Here is a 15,389-nt window from a genome sequence, read left to right on the forward strand (position 1 = left end):
TTGTATAATTTTATTCAAAGTTGAAGTAATTTGTCATTTCTGAGTAATATCCAGCATAGTTTAATTGCAAAAATACCACGACAGCGATACAAAATCGTCGACTTACTGTGAGGATTTTTAGCGGCGTGTGTGCGATTGATGAGATGGGCCAGGGATCAGAGTAACCATTGATTGCAACTCTTTAAATGGGAGCTCATCTACAGTTTAAAATAACTAATCTTATTTAGTAGACAGATATACTGACTATTATCAGTGTTACCGTAGTGGAAGAGTCCTCTACACCCGTTGGAGACATAGTATAATGCATGGATGCCCACACACATTGGGGAGGTAGTGCTTCCAGCTCTATTAAGCCTATACATTCGTATGGACTGTGTAAGGGGCAACCCTGTGTCAGCCCTATGAGTAGGTGGCAACGGCCTCTGGAAAAAAATAATTGTAGCCCACACGTTGAAGTGGCCTTCAGGCCTTGTGTGTCAGGCGACGTACATAAAAAATAAATAAAACAAAAAACAATAATGTGTGCGGTCAGACGTTCATGCAGTGTGTCCATAGACCAAAATCTTTTATACTCGCAATCCAAGCAAGAATTAAAGTTCCAAGTTTTGTTTTACTTTATTTTAAAAACACTGGACACTATTGGTAATTGTCAAAGACTAGTCTTCACAGTTGGTGTATCTCAACATATGCATGAAATAAACAAACCTGTAAAAATTTGAGCTCGTCGGTCGTCGAAGTTGCGAGATAATAATGAAAGAAAGAAAAAAAAACACCCTTGCACACGAAGGTCAGACGCTTGATTTCGAGACCTCAAATTCTAAATCTTAGGTCTCAAAATCAAATTCGTGGAAAATGACTTCTTTCTCGAAAACTGCATTACTTCAAAGGGAGCCGCGTTCCTAAAAATGTTAAATACTATCAACCTCTCCCCATTACTCGTTACCAAGAACGGTTTTATGCTAAAAATTATTTTGAGATTACCAATAGTGTCCACTACCTGCAGGCCCGAATAATTTAAATGATTCATAACCACCTGTGCCCGACCAAGTTTGTCGTCAATGCTCCAAAGTTTTGCGACCAGAAGCCGATATATATGTACTTTATTTTCCCTATACTATATTCCCGAGATTTAGTACAATAACAGTGAGGAATCACGATACGGTAGACCTTGTTGCAGTTTGGGGGCGGAGCATGTATACAAGCTTGTTTCATTGGTCGACGCACAGTGTGCGACAATCACTGCAAAAGCCACAGAATCATATTGCCACTAACTCCAATCTCAGGCAAATGATATTTTGTAGTCCTGTGTGTCGCTGCTCATTAACCAACACTCTGGAGTTTATTAAGTATATCCAGCCATACATTTCTAACTCTCTCCCTAACGAATGAATACATTCTACCAGGTAACGACACAGCACAAAACTTGGTGTATTCGCCGATAGCAGTGTTTGAGGGAGTCGCGGATTGCAGCAAATATTTGTTTTAACCAACAAAAACTAGGAATCAACCTGTGCCTATCTGGACCCGCGTTTCTTGTTATTGGTATTTACTGACCGACAAAAGCCGTCTCGTACGTTGCCATGCTCACTACAAATTGACAGAAGAGACTCCCATAGCAGTCACTGTAATTATGGACGTACATGAATATCAACATAGAGGTAAGATCACTAAACACTTTTCACTCTGCTTAACACTATTCGTTTAAAAATTACACAAGTCTTTGTAAATGGGTTAATAACTCATACTCATTTTTTTAAGCTGAATATCATACTAATATTTGAGGGCGGTATTGACATTCTTTGCTTATTGTGGGGGAAATTGCGATAGCTCTATCTAAAGCCCGGTTTGTCTAGCAATGTTCTTCAGCACGGGAAAGGGTGGGACTTTTTGAAGAATAAAATCATTGTCGTCACACGATCCCAAGTTTCATATCATCGCGGGACCCATAAAGGGATAGTCCAACTTACCGCTATTCTCATTTCGAAGTGACTTTTGTTCATAATCATTTAAGCGTCATTGAGAGAGAAAAACAAAAACGTCATTATAGTTTTCTAAGTCATGTAGTATGAAATAATAATGAGTTTATTTGATTTTTTTTTTGTAAATGGGTGAACTAATCCTAAACATGGGCGTCAATCGGGGGGGGGGGGCAATCTTTTTGACCACCTTTATCATGAACCCCTGGTAATGCACTGTGTAATGACGCAACCCTGTGTCCCACCATGGACATTCATCATGGGGGCAAAGAATGCCACAACTTTTTGAAGGGTAGGGACACTATATTAAATGTTCCCCCCCCCTCAAAATTGGCCCTAGAGTGCATCACAGAGCATCTAAAAAGCAATGTTTTTGTTAACTATGTGATGAGGGCACGTTCGTGCGTGTCATCTCCATAAGTTTTAAAGGTCTCTTGTAGTTACTGTATGTTTACTTTACGGTGACGCGCTGTCTCTGTCTGTCATTACCGTCCCGCAGCCTCTATGGCGAGTACGAGCGATATTATTATTTGTTTTGCCCAGGTACCTCCGCACCCAAAGCCAAGGTTGTTATTAACTCTGTTCCATATGATACCACATTCAATTGAGACGGTTTTGAGATTGTTTTCTTTTCCCGTAAACCCGAGTGCGTGCAAACATTGCAAACAAACCACTATACATGCCCATCTTTTTCCTTTTGCAAGTATTTCCAAAATCCAAAAAGGCCCAAATTCCACTGCTCAAATTTTGAAGGCTCATTGTTTTGTTCCGTTTGCCATTGGGTCTCTAAATGGCCTACGATTGCACCACAGAGCACCTTGAGTGCAAAATTTGCCCGTGCCCTTAAGCGGGCCGGGACCCATGCCATATAAAGGTTTCACACTCGCGTGCTCACTCTTTGACAGATTTGCCCCTAAAACGTGTGTCATAGATACGCACCTGAAGATGCTGTTCACCCAAAAGGTTCCATTGCTGCACACGTTTTTAAGGTTTTATGTTCTGTTCCGTTCTGTATGCCTTTCATCAGCCTAAGATTGCACCACAGAGCATACTGAATGCAAGATTGTCCCGGGCCCTGTAGCGGGCCCGGACCCCAGGCCGTAAAGGCTTCACACTCGCATGCTCACTCTCTGACAGATTTGCCCCCTAAAACTTGTGTCATAAATCCGAACCTAAACTTGATGCTGTTAATTTAAAAGGTTTTAATGCTGCTCACATTTAAAAGGCTTATGTTCTGTCCCATTCTGTTTGCCTCTTATTGGCCTATAAGATTGCACTACAGAGCATCTTACTAGAATGCAAAATTTTTCCGGGCCCTTAGGCGGGCCCGGACCCCAGGCCGTAAAAGACTTCGCGTTCCGCTTTATATATTGCAGGCTCCATCTTTTATAGATGTGCCACACCCAACGAAACGGATATTTACGAAGCTATGGTTAAGTTGTTGTTTAGGTACGATAAACCATGATAGCAAAAATAGATGCATCATAGCTAGCCCTGGCGGCCTTACACTTTCGATTTGTACTACAGTGACGTCCTGGACATCAGGGTACATTTCTGGGGCGGAAAATTTTTACAGCTTCATGACTCAAATCTTACCTGCAAGAAAGCACCAATTTCAACAGATTCACATTCCATGGCAGCATATGTTTTTCTGCGGTGGGTTTTGATCGTCATATTATATTCTTCACAAATCCGCATTTTCATGAAATAATGCAGCTCCCAACGTTAAGGAATTCCCATTTTTGTTCGTACTCTCACAGTCTGCCGTGTGTACGCAAGACGCACGACGCGCAAATTTTGAATTGTGTTGTTAACGCTGTGCAGTCAAGATACGGTGACCAAGAATTCATGCGTCTACGCTTGCATCGTGCGTCTTGCACGCGAATGTATACGCGTACGCACGACAACAGACAACACTGTGAGAAAACGATCGAAACGGGAATTTTTTAACGTTGGAAGCTGCATTATTTCACGAAAATGACGGATTTGTGAGGAAAATATGAGGACCAAAACCCGCCGCAGAAAAATATATGCCGCCATGGAATGTGAATCGGTTGAAATTAGTGGCTTGTTGCAGGTAAGATTTAAGTTATGAAGCTGTGAAATTTTTCCGCCCCAGAAACGAGCCTCAATAGTTAGGACTCTGTTCCTGTGTACAGAGAAAGAGTCCTATATAGGGCTACATCATAGCTTGAAACTGGCGAAGAAACAATACGAATATTAACGAAGCTATAATTAAGTTGTTGTTTAGGTACGATAAACCATGATAGCAAAAATAGATGCATCATAGTTTGAAACTGGCAATAAATTACAACATCTGCGAGGGGGCACATCACCCCCTCAGACTCCCTAGATGACGACACCAGAGAGCATCTCCGGCCCATAGATATAGAATTTAAAAAAACTAGATCGGCCGCGCGTACACACGCGCCTTTGCCTGTGTAGAAAAAGTTGTTGTTCGCCATGGACGCGGTAAAAATTTCACGTTCGAAAGGCGACACGCGAAAATGAACACGGGAGATAGGCCTTTGACGCGCTAAATGTCACGTGCTGACGGCAAAAAGTCACGTGCTGACGGCAACGCACAGAAAATGTACACGGGAGATAGGCAATGGCGGCCCCATGCCAGAACCCGCGTATGTACGCGCGGCCGATCTAGTTATTCTATTCTTTATCTATGCTCCGGCCTAAATAATTTGCCAGTGCCTTAAAGCGGGCACCGGACCCCACGCAGTAAATATTATGTGCCCCCTGCCCCATCTTTCAAGACGGACTGACGCCCCTAAACACATACGTCTTTTCGGGTAGACGGAAACATGAGATCCACCACACAGTATTAACCATGTGGAAATGCATACATCGAACAAAATGCAAACCTAGTGATACTTCAGTCTTGCTAGTTGGTGTAATGACAAAACTTTTACGTGTGAGGTCCAGAAAAATGCTGAAAATATTAACAGTCATGATTATATTATCAAAAAATGGTTAACTCCATTAAAGCAAGAGGCCAGAATAGAACGTAATGTTCGTCATGCACACCTGTTATATCAAAGTAATTCCTGTTTCCAAACAGTTGACTCTATTGGATCGACCATAAGGGATGCTGACTGTGCAGATTAACTGATCATTCATGTATCCTTTCGGAGTTTTTAGGACAAACTCGGAAAATCTTTGATGGAACACTCCCATGCGCAAAAAAGAAAAAGGGTGTCACTCATTATATCAAACTGCAAATCATCCCGACTGACGTCAGATACTCTGTGAATACTTAACACACTTTGAGCAGTGCTCATTTTGGTAGGCACATTGGATGGAATTCGCATTTAGGTATGCAGATAATGATGTACGCCTCATGTACATTAGTGAATGTGTTGGAATCTCTGTATTTTGAGAAGTAACCCACACAGGACATGCAGTACCGGTGTAAGAACGACCAGTAGTGCTAAAAAAAAAAATTAAAAAAAGTATAACAAATGGGGTTTATAAGAAAATGTGTATGATTTTTATTCACAATAGTTAAATAGGCCTACTATTAAACAAAATCAACAATTTAAATAACTTTACAATCAACAACTCCCCGAATAAGCGGGACGTTTGCCGGTAATCTTTCCGACTCCCACTTCTATAACACAGAGCTGCAGAACAACACAACGAATAAAGTTTGTGTGAATCTATTTGTTTTCTGATCACTGTAAAAGGTAAAGAAGTTGTGGATTTCATCTCGGAGTACCTGAACACGATAAGATCACGACGTACGTTTCCTGATGTACAACCGGGTTATATGAACAAACTAGTGCCAGAAAAAGCACCAGAGGAGCCTGAAAAATGGGAAGACATCTTCCAAGACGTGGAGCGTGTCATTTTACCAGGGGTAAGTCAATCATTATCACCACTCCATTACCACTTTATCTCTTCTATAGTATCAATTGGCGGAACTGGGGTGGGGCAAGGGGGGCGTGTCCCCCAAAAAAAGAAATTTGAAAAATTGCTACTGTAATACTAACCACAATAATGTTAGGTTTTATCAAACGGAGCACTGGTGATGTTTGGTATTTTAAACCACATATAATAATTTTGCTGTACCATTGCAATTTGACGATACAATTTTTCTCGAAACGTCTTCGGTGTAACGTCCGCAAAATGTATGATGACTATCGTCTCTGCGCACCCATTCTGCCACAGTCTGCCACATTGTGTGATACCGTACGGTAAAGTATCACACTCTCCAGCTCTGAGGGTGCGAGCTTTGATCTAAAATGCTTCATTTGATACATTATACACTGTACTTCAGTGTATAGGGTAGGCCCTTTATTAAAAATGTTCATGTAAAAGCCTAAATTCAAACCGCTTATAGCTTCTTAGATCGATCTGAGGTGATTTATGTACTAAATGCACGAGGGTGATCTGAAGGTGCTTGTTCAATATCAGCGTGAATGGAGTAAACCACTTTCAAACCGCTCAGAATTATCTGAGATAAATTATGTTGGAACAATGGTGTTCTCAAGCAAGGGCGGATACAGAGGGAGAAGGAGGGCTACATAATATCCCAAAGAGACAAACCTTTCATTCAATCGGTAGTGTGACCGGAAACTCTTTTTGCCTATCGATTTAAAATAATCTAATACTGCACTAGATCTTTACGCACAAATCCAGAATGCCACATTCTACAGCACAAACTGTGCTACTCTCACACTGGGGAGAATATGCTGTCGAATGTGCTGACGAATGGAAATATTAAACAATTGCTCAAACTTTACAACATTCGCCATAAATTCACTACGTTCACAAGTCATTCTCCACCTCCGTACGCACACGGAGAATGTGCCAGCGAATAATTATGCTAACGGAAGGCCATATTTGACAATCGCTCAAACTTCGCAGCATTCCCCGTGTCTTCGTAACCGTTTGTACCGAAGTCAGAACGTTCACAAATTATTCCCCACCTCCTTACGAAGATCGGTCAATTTAGAAACCGGTTTGTACATTTCAGCGAATGTTGCGAAGACGGTAATTCGCCGTGATTTTCGTAAGCATTGGTTACATTGGTAAAGCGTGCGTAAGCGTTTGCAACGTTCGTCAACAAGGCAGTGACAAGCGTTGGTAAGCATTCGTAATATATTCGTAAGATAAAGGTAAGGAGAGGGCCGACCGAGTACGACCGAGGGGTAAGACCGATATGAAAATATTCACTGTTCAACCGCCATTTTGGACGAATTCAACGCGAAATTCAAATATTCATTTTCGCAAGAACATTCGCCACTCTGTGAGAGCAGCAATACGAAGCACTTCCTAAATTTCAGCGAATGTTGTGAAGACGGTAATTCGCCATCGATTTTCGTAAGCATTGGTAAGACATTGGTAAACTAACTAGGAACCACATCACGAAAAGCTCCATCCCGTGATTCCTTGTGACAGGGGAAACGTAGAGCGCAGTAGCAGGAGACAACTTCTGAGTTGTCAGGGTGCCCCTCACGTAGCGACGTCCCTGGCTGACTCCAAATACTCTGGACGTACTTGACCAGAAGCGTGAAGCACGTCTCCGTGGTGACACTGACGAAGCTCGCAGACTGAACGGTGTCTCGAGGAGTTCTACAACGACCTCGCCGACAACGCCGAAGAAGGACTGCGGAAAAACAACCTCCGTCCAACCTTCAAGGCCATCAAGTGCATGCGCGGCCCCCACGACAGGGACAAAGCACCTCCTCAATTACAAAAACTGATGACACTCACTGCAAGTCGGTCGAGGAGACTCTTGCCCGCTGTCGGGAGCACTACAACACCATGCTCAACCACCCCTCAGCTACGCCCTGCCCGCAGACCTTACATCACAAGTGCGTCGTGCTATCAGGAAGTTAAACAACGGGCGTGCTGCGGGACCTGACGGCATTTCCCCTGAGCTGCTCAAATGTGCAGAAACCCCAATCAGTGCTGCCCTCCACAAGCTCTTTCAAAACATATGGTCTTCTGGCAGGGTTCCTGCTGAATGGAGGGATGGCATCATCATCTCCCTGTACAAAGGAAAGGGTCATCTTTGCTGTCTGTCCCTGGAAAGGTATTTAGCCATAATCTGCTCTCCCGCTTAGAACCCATACTTCCCCGTCACCGACGACCCAACCAGTGTGGTTTTACAAGGGGCCGGTCTACTCTGGATGCCGTGCTTGCTCTCCTACGTCTGTCAGAACTCCACCGTAAATTTGACCTCTCCACGTTGCCTACGTTGACATCAAGGCAGCGTTCGACTCGGTGGATCGCGATGCTCTTTGGAAGGCCCTGAAAGCGACCGGTGTCCCACCATTACTGCTTCAGTTGATTCAGGACCTGCACGTGGGCAGTGCATCCACTGTACGTATTGAAAGTGACGTTTCCAACCCCTTCTCTACAACCTCAGGTGTCCGTCAGGGCTGCATCCTTGCCCCAACATTACTCTGCTGCGCCATCGACTGGATCATAAACCGCTGTCAGGCATACTTTGTAATAATGGGTGGGGACTCATCCTTCACGGATCTGGACTATGCTGATGACGCTGCTCTATTCCTAAGAGAGCCCGCCCAGTGGCCTGTCTCACTCCAAAGATTCGAGGAAGAAGCTGGGATGATGGGGATGCACACGAGTAGTATGTAAGGCGTATATGACCTCCTTTTTATAAGGAGTGTCATGACCCTCAGTCACGAGGGTCTTCGATCCACCCTAGCAGACTTTGGACCGGGTTGCTCGATTGATGTGTAAGGGTGCATGGTTTACGTGAAAACCTCAATGACCCTTGATCACTCAGCCTTATCTGGTAGTCAATAGATGATGTCACAACTGATTGGTCTACCAGCCAAACGTGTCAGTTCTGTTCCCCATACCGTGGAGCTATCTTTGTTTTCTATTACTCCAGGCCCACATCACGTACCACCATATCAGAGTATTATGTTTGTGTTTAGTTTGCGAAAAGGGGCTGCAGAGAAATGAGTAAACACGGAAAAACAACATATACGTAAAAAAGGAAAAACTTTAGACGACAGTGCTTATGAAAATGAACATGAAGAGGAGGAGAGCGTGAGACGTCCAACGAAAATACTGAATTTTTCGATAAAGAATGCTAAACTTATGTTAAATATGTCAAAGCATAATAATCTATCAACTGTAAATACTATAAGGGCTTTAATAAGTGTACTCGCCACACATAAACAAAAATAATAATAAAAAGATGAGTAAATACATAGTTCATTAATTAAATATCTATAATTAAATAAATATATAAATAAAATTAAAATAAGAAAATGAATCTTCTGTTACTGTCTTTGCTTTAGTTTCCAACAATCTCAACCCATCCACCTTATCTCCTTAATAGGCAGGCACGGGTCGCTGGGGTCCAACCAATCACCTGCATGCGAACGCAGTTCAGTCGACATATTTCAAAGTTCTTGTCATAATTGGGGGGGTTGTCTTCATCATGTATACTTATTTTAACTATTGTGGCGGTTTAAGCAGATGTTATTGTTAATGGAGTGTTATACAATGAATAAAATTTTTTCTTTTTTAGGTATAATTATCTTGTTTTTCCGTGTATACTCGTTTTCTCTGCAGCCCCTTTTCGCAAAAGTAAACACAAACATAATACCCTGTCTGATATGGTGGTACGTGATGTGGTACGTGATGTGGGCCAGAGTAAATAGAAAACAAAGATAGCTCCGCGGTATGGGGAACAGAACTGACACGTTTGGCTGGTAGATCAGCCAATTGTGACGTCATCTACTGACTACCAGATAATGCTGAGTGATCAAGGGTCATTGAGGTTTTCACGTAAACCATGCACCAGCTGGCCGGCTGCTCTAAAAATGTTCAGCTTGATGGCTGATGTCACCTCTTCCGGGGTGGAAGCGTCCACAATGGTATACTGGTCTGAAGAAGAAGTTCGAATGATGTCCAAATCTGGGCATGATGAAGCTAGTGGGTGGTTGAGGACAGCTTCGAAATGTTCCTTCAATCTGTTTTAATGCATCCTCGTCTGAAGAACAGGGAGAACCATTGATTCTGTTGATGGTCGAATTTTTTCGGTATTTGTGCGGAGGTCTTGGATGAATCTGTATGCGGTTTTGAGACTTTGGTGGGAAAAGTTATTGTCGATGCCCTTTGAGAGTTTCTCAAAGTGAAGTTCCCTGCCTGTTATCTTGGCTCAGAATCTTGATTTTGTCAGCTGTTCATTGGACTACCATTACTAAATGAGACTACTCATTTCTAAACTTATAGGGCTACAACTACTAAATGTGACTACTCATTGGTTAATTAATGGGACTAACATTACTGAATAAGACTTCTCATTCCTAAACTTATAAGACTACCATTACTAAATGAGACTACTCATTTCTAAACTTATAGGACTACCGCTACTAAATGAGACTACTCATTGGTTACTTAATGTGACTAACATTACTAAATAAGACTTCTCATTCCTAAACTTATAAGACTACCATTACTAAATGAGACTACTCATTTCTAAACTTATAGGACTACCGCTACTAAATGAGACTACTCATTGGTTATTTAATGGGACTAACATTACTGAATAAGACTTCTCATTCCTAAACTTATAAGACTACCATTACTAAATGAGACTACTCATTTCTAAACTTATAGGACTACCGCTACTAAATGAGACTACTCATTGGTTACGTAATGTGACTAACATTACTAAATAAGACTTCTCATTCCTAAACTTATAAGACTACCATTACTAAATGAGACTACTCATTTCTAAACTTATAGGACTACCGCTACTAAATGAGACTACTCATTGGTTACTTAATGTGACTAACATTACTAAATAAGACTTCTCATTCCTAAACTTATAAGACTACCATAACTAAATGAGACTACTCATTTCTAAACTTATAGGACTACCGCTACTAAATGAGACTACTCATTGGTTACTTAATGGGACTAACATTACTGAATAAGACTACTCATTTCTAAACTTATGGGACTAACCATTACTAAATAAGACTACTCATTGGTTACTTATGGGACTAACATTACTGAATAAGACTACTCATTTGTTACTTTTGGACTACCATTACTTAATGAGACTACTCATTTATTACTTATCGGACTACCGAAACTGAATGAGAACAACTCGTTAATGACTTATGGGACTACCATTACTGAAAAAGACTACTCAATGATTACTTTTAGGACTACCATTACTGAATGAGACACCTCATTGATTACTTATTGGACTACCAATACTGAATGAGACTACTCATTGGTTACTTATGGGACTACCATTACTGAATGAGCCTACTCATTGATTACTTTTGGACTACCATTTATGAGACTACTCATTGATTACATATGGGACTACCATTACTGAATGAGACTACTCATTGGTTACTTATGGGACTACCAATATTGAATGAGACTACTCATTGATTACTTATGGGACTATCATTTATGAGACTACTCATTGATTACATATGGGACTACCATTACTGAATGAGACTACTCATTGGTTACTTATGGGACTACCAATACTGAATGAGACTACTCATTGATTACTTATGGGACTACCATTTATGAGACTACTCACTGATTACATATGGGACTACCATTACTGAATGAGACTACTCATTGGTTACTTATGGGACTACCAATACTGAATGAGACTACTCATTGATTACTTATGGGACTACCATTTATGAGACTACTCATTGGTTACTTATGGGACTACCAATACTGAATGAGACTACTTATTGATTACTTATGGGACTACCATTGCTGAATGAGACTACTCATTGATTACTTATGGGACTACCATTTATGAGACTACTCATTGGTTACTTATGGGACTACCAATACTGAATGAGACTACTTATTGATTACTTATGGGACTACCATTGCTGAATGAGACTACTCATTGATTACTTATGGGACTACCATTTATGAGACTACTCATTGATTACTTATTGGACTACCAATACTGAATGAGACTACTCATTGGTTACTTATGGGACTACCATTACTGAATGAGCCTACTCATTGATTACTTTTGGACTACCATTTATGAGACTACTCATTGATTACATATGGGACTACCATTACTGAATGAGACTACTCATTGGTTACTTATGGGACTACCAATATTGAATGAGACTACTCATTGATTACTTATGGGACTATCATTTATGAGACTACTCATTGATTACATATGGGACTACCATTACTGAATGAGACTACTCATTGGTTACTTATGGGACTACCAATACTGAATGAGACTACTCATTGATTACTTATGGGACTACCATTTATGAGACTACTCACTGATTACATATGGGACTACCATTACTGAATGAGACTACTCATTGGTTACTTATGGGACTACCAATACTGAATGAGACTACTCATTGATTACTTATGGGACTACCATTTATGAGACTACTCATTGGTTACTTATGGGACTACCAATACTGAATGAGACTACTTATTGATTACTTATGGGACTACCATTGCTGAATGAGACTACTCATTGATTACTTATGGGACTACCATTTATGAGACTACTCATTGGTTACTTATGGGACTACCAATACTGAATGAGACTACTTATTGATTACTTATGGGACTACCATTGCTGAATGAGACTACTCATTGATTACTTATGGGACTACCATTTATGAGACTACTCATTGGTTACTTATGGGACTACCAATACTGAATGAGACTACTCATTGGTTACTTATGGGACTACCAATACTGAATGAGACTACTTATTGATTACTTATGGGACTACCATTGCTGAATGAGACTACTCAATGATTACTTATAGGATTACCGATATTGAATGAGACTGGGGACTAAAGGGGCCATAATTAAGTGAAGGGCCATTCTCTAGCCATTCTCTGACCCAGTGACCGGCTGTTTTACCGTTGTAGCACACACCATTCAGCAATTAGATGTAAAACAAAACAATACAAATACAGAAGGAAAATAAAACAGGAATATGTCGTAACAATAATAACAAAAGTAATGTTTTATTATCAATTATCACCTAGAACAAGATCTGGATAGGCGACTGACTTTCTTAAAAATTAATGTTACATTGGGATTTGCGAAGCCATTCGTATAATTAGTTTTTAATGTGAAAATGTAATTTTTTTTGTTTTGGGTAGCAATGGATTTCTGCCGCATATACAAACATCTTGCGCATTATAGCATCAAACATGTTCACTCTTCTTGTGTAAAGTCTCGTATGTCTGATGTTTACGGATAATTGCACTTGGTGACACATGGTTGGGAACGTGTCAGGCACTTCTTCCTTTATTTGTTTGACAATATAATCAATATGAAAACATCTGTGCAGCTGCATCACACCATTGATTACAGTTTGCAACTTAAACTTGACTACATTTAACAAAAGTTATTTATTTTTATGTTTTATTCAATTTTTTTCTCTGGATATTGAGTTAAGTTCACTCAAACATGTTCACTCTTCTTGTGTAAAGTCACGTATGTCTGATGTTTACGGATAATTGCACTTGGTGACACATGGTTGGAAACGTGGCAGGCACTTCTTCCTTTATTTGTTTGACAATATAATCAATATGTTTACTCAACAATAACATCAGCATACATAAGTCAAACATCAAGTAAACACACTTATAAGATACTCTAGTAAATACTTTTAATATATAACAGGCACAGTAAGAAACAGGAATTAGCACAGAAATGTACCAATATTAATAATAAACAAATTAATTAAATAGTTAAATGAAAACTTTAGTATAAACTGCTCACAAAAATAAGCAAACTTTTTTTCAATCCAGAATATTTGTCATTATTTAATACTCTCTTTGTATATGGTATATATCATTGCAAAGCTGAACTGTTCTTTTTTTTTAAATGATACCACAATCGCAAAGATTACATGTTGCTTGACTTGACCACATTAAAGGCAGTGGACACTATTGGCAATTGTCAAAGACCAGTCTTCTCGCTTGTTGTATCTCAACATATGCATAAAATGACAAACCTGTGAAAGTTTGAGCTCAATCGGTCATCGAAGTTGCGAGATAATAATGAGAGAAAAATAACCCTTGTCACAAGAAGTTGTGTGCGTTTAGATGGTTGATTTCGAGACCTCAAGTTCTAAATCTGAGGTCTCGAAATCAAATTCGTGGAAAATTACTTCTTTCTCGAAAACTATTGCACTTCAGAGGGAGCCGTTTCCCACAATGTTTTATACTATCAACAGCTCCACATGACTCGTTACCAAGTATGGTTTTATGCTAATAATTATTTTGAGTAATTACCAATATTGTCCACTGCCTTTAATGAGAATGAGACAAAGTCACAAATCAAATGTGCCAAAATTAGCAATTTTGTGTTCTGTGTGAACAATCAAATTGACACTGTAATTCAAACAAGCAAGACAACTTACTGATCTTAATCCACTTTATTAAGAAAAGAACTTTGGTTTAGAGCAAGACAACTCACTGATCTTAAAACACTTTAGTGATACAAAACGTTCAGTAACGAGTAGATGATCCGAAGGCGTTGATGACAGCCTGTCACCTTCTTCTACATGCTGCACACAAGTCTTGTGATGCGCTGATGATGAGGGATTGCGTTCCATTCTTCATTAAGGAACCTGGTTTGGTCAGCCACAGTTGATGTGTTGGTGGTTCTGGCGCGGACAGCGAGGCCAAGTTCGTCCCACAGATGTTCCATGGGATTCAGGTCTGGACTGTTTGCGGGCCAACCCATCCGGTGCACCCCAACATTTTTCAGGTAGTCAGTCACCAGTCGGGATAGTCTGGTCCCCTGACCAAAGATTCCTTGACGTCTCTTGTTAAAAAATCTTAGGTCAGGTATCACCCACAGTTAAAAATAGAGCATGACGTAACTTGTCAGGGTCGGGGTCATCTCCAGGGAACCCATGTCTGCACTAGTTGCGAAAATGTAACCCTCCTCCCGACGGCCGCCAGGCCGGAGGGTTACGAGATTATTTTGATCGGCGACAAATGACGATCTGGTTAAACACGTATAATTTCGACAGCTAGTCACCAGATTTGGCCCAGTTTTACGACTTTCAAAAATCATGACACTAAATCCTCAATCAATGTCTAATGAACACTCAAGTCAAAACACCTTTGAGAAAATATTTTTGAAGAAAAAGGACAAAAACTTACCAGATCCCGGAGCGATTTCCCAGGTTTATATATTTTGAACTTGTCGCATCGCTTTGCAAACGCTTTATTTAGGCACAACGCCTGCATTGGCTTTAAATAACAAGTAGCGGGATGCCGCGCTTCGCGCGGCACCCCGCTAGGCTATAAAAATCCTTTACACAAATGTTTTGAAATGTGGGTGAGGGTGTTATACGCCTCTCTCAATATTTATGCATGGCGTCATAATTCTAACCCAAAATGAAGC

The 15,389-nt window shown here is 40.5% G+C and overlaps 1 protein-coding gene across 2 annotated transcripts in view; it reads left to right on the forward strand.

Annotated features, from left to right (window-relative positions):
- The first annotated feature begins 1,314 nt into the window (after nucleotides 1-1,314).
- LOC139937646 (aromatic-L-amino-acid decarboxylase-like) overlaps nucleotides 1,315-15,389 on the forward strand; it is a 64,141-nt gene continuing 50,066 nt past the window's right edge. Inside the window, exons 1-2 of one of the 2 annotated variants that reach the window (XM_071932888.1) lie at nucleotides 1,315-1,658; nucleotides 5,675-5,847. In XM_071932888.1, the coding sequence (XP_071788989.1) occupies nucleotides 1,631-1,658; nucleotides 5,675-5,847 (201 nt within the window). In that variant the 5' untranslated portion in view covers nucleotides 1,315-1,630. Of the gene's footprint in view, nucleotides 1,659-3,680; nucleotides 4,054-5,674; nucleotides 5,848-15,389 lie in introns of those variants that run through there. The other variant, XM_071932889.1, reaches the window with a different exon arrangement.

Source organism: Asterias amurensis, chromosome 5 (genome assembly GCF_032118995.1).
Source record: "Asterias amurensis chromosome 5, ASM3211899v1".
Classification (NCBI taxonomy): domain Eukaryota; kingdom Metazoa; phylum Echinodermata; class Asteroidea; order Forcipulatida; family Asteriidae; genus Asterias; species Asterias amurensis.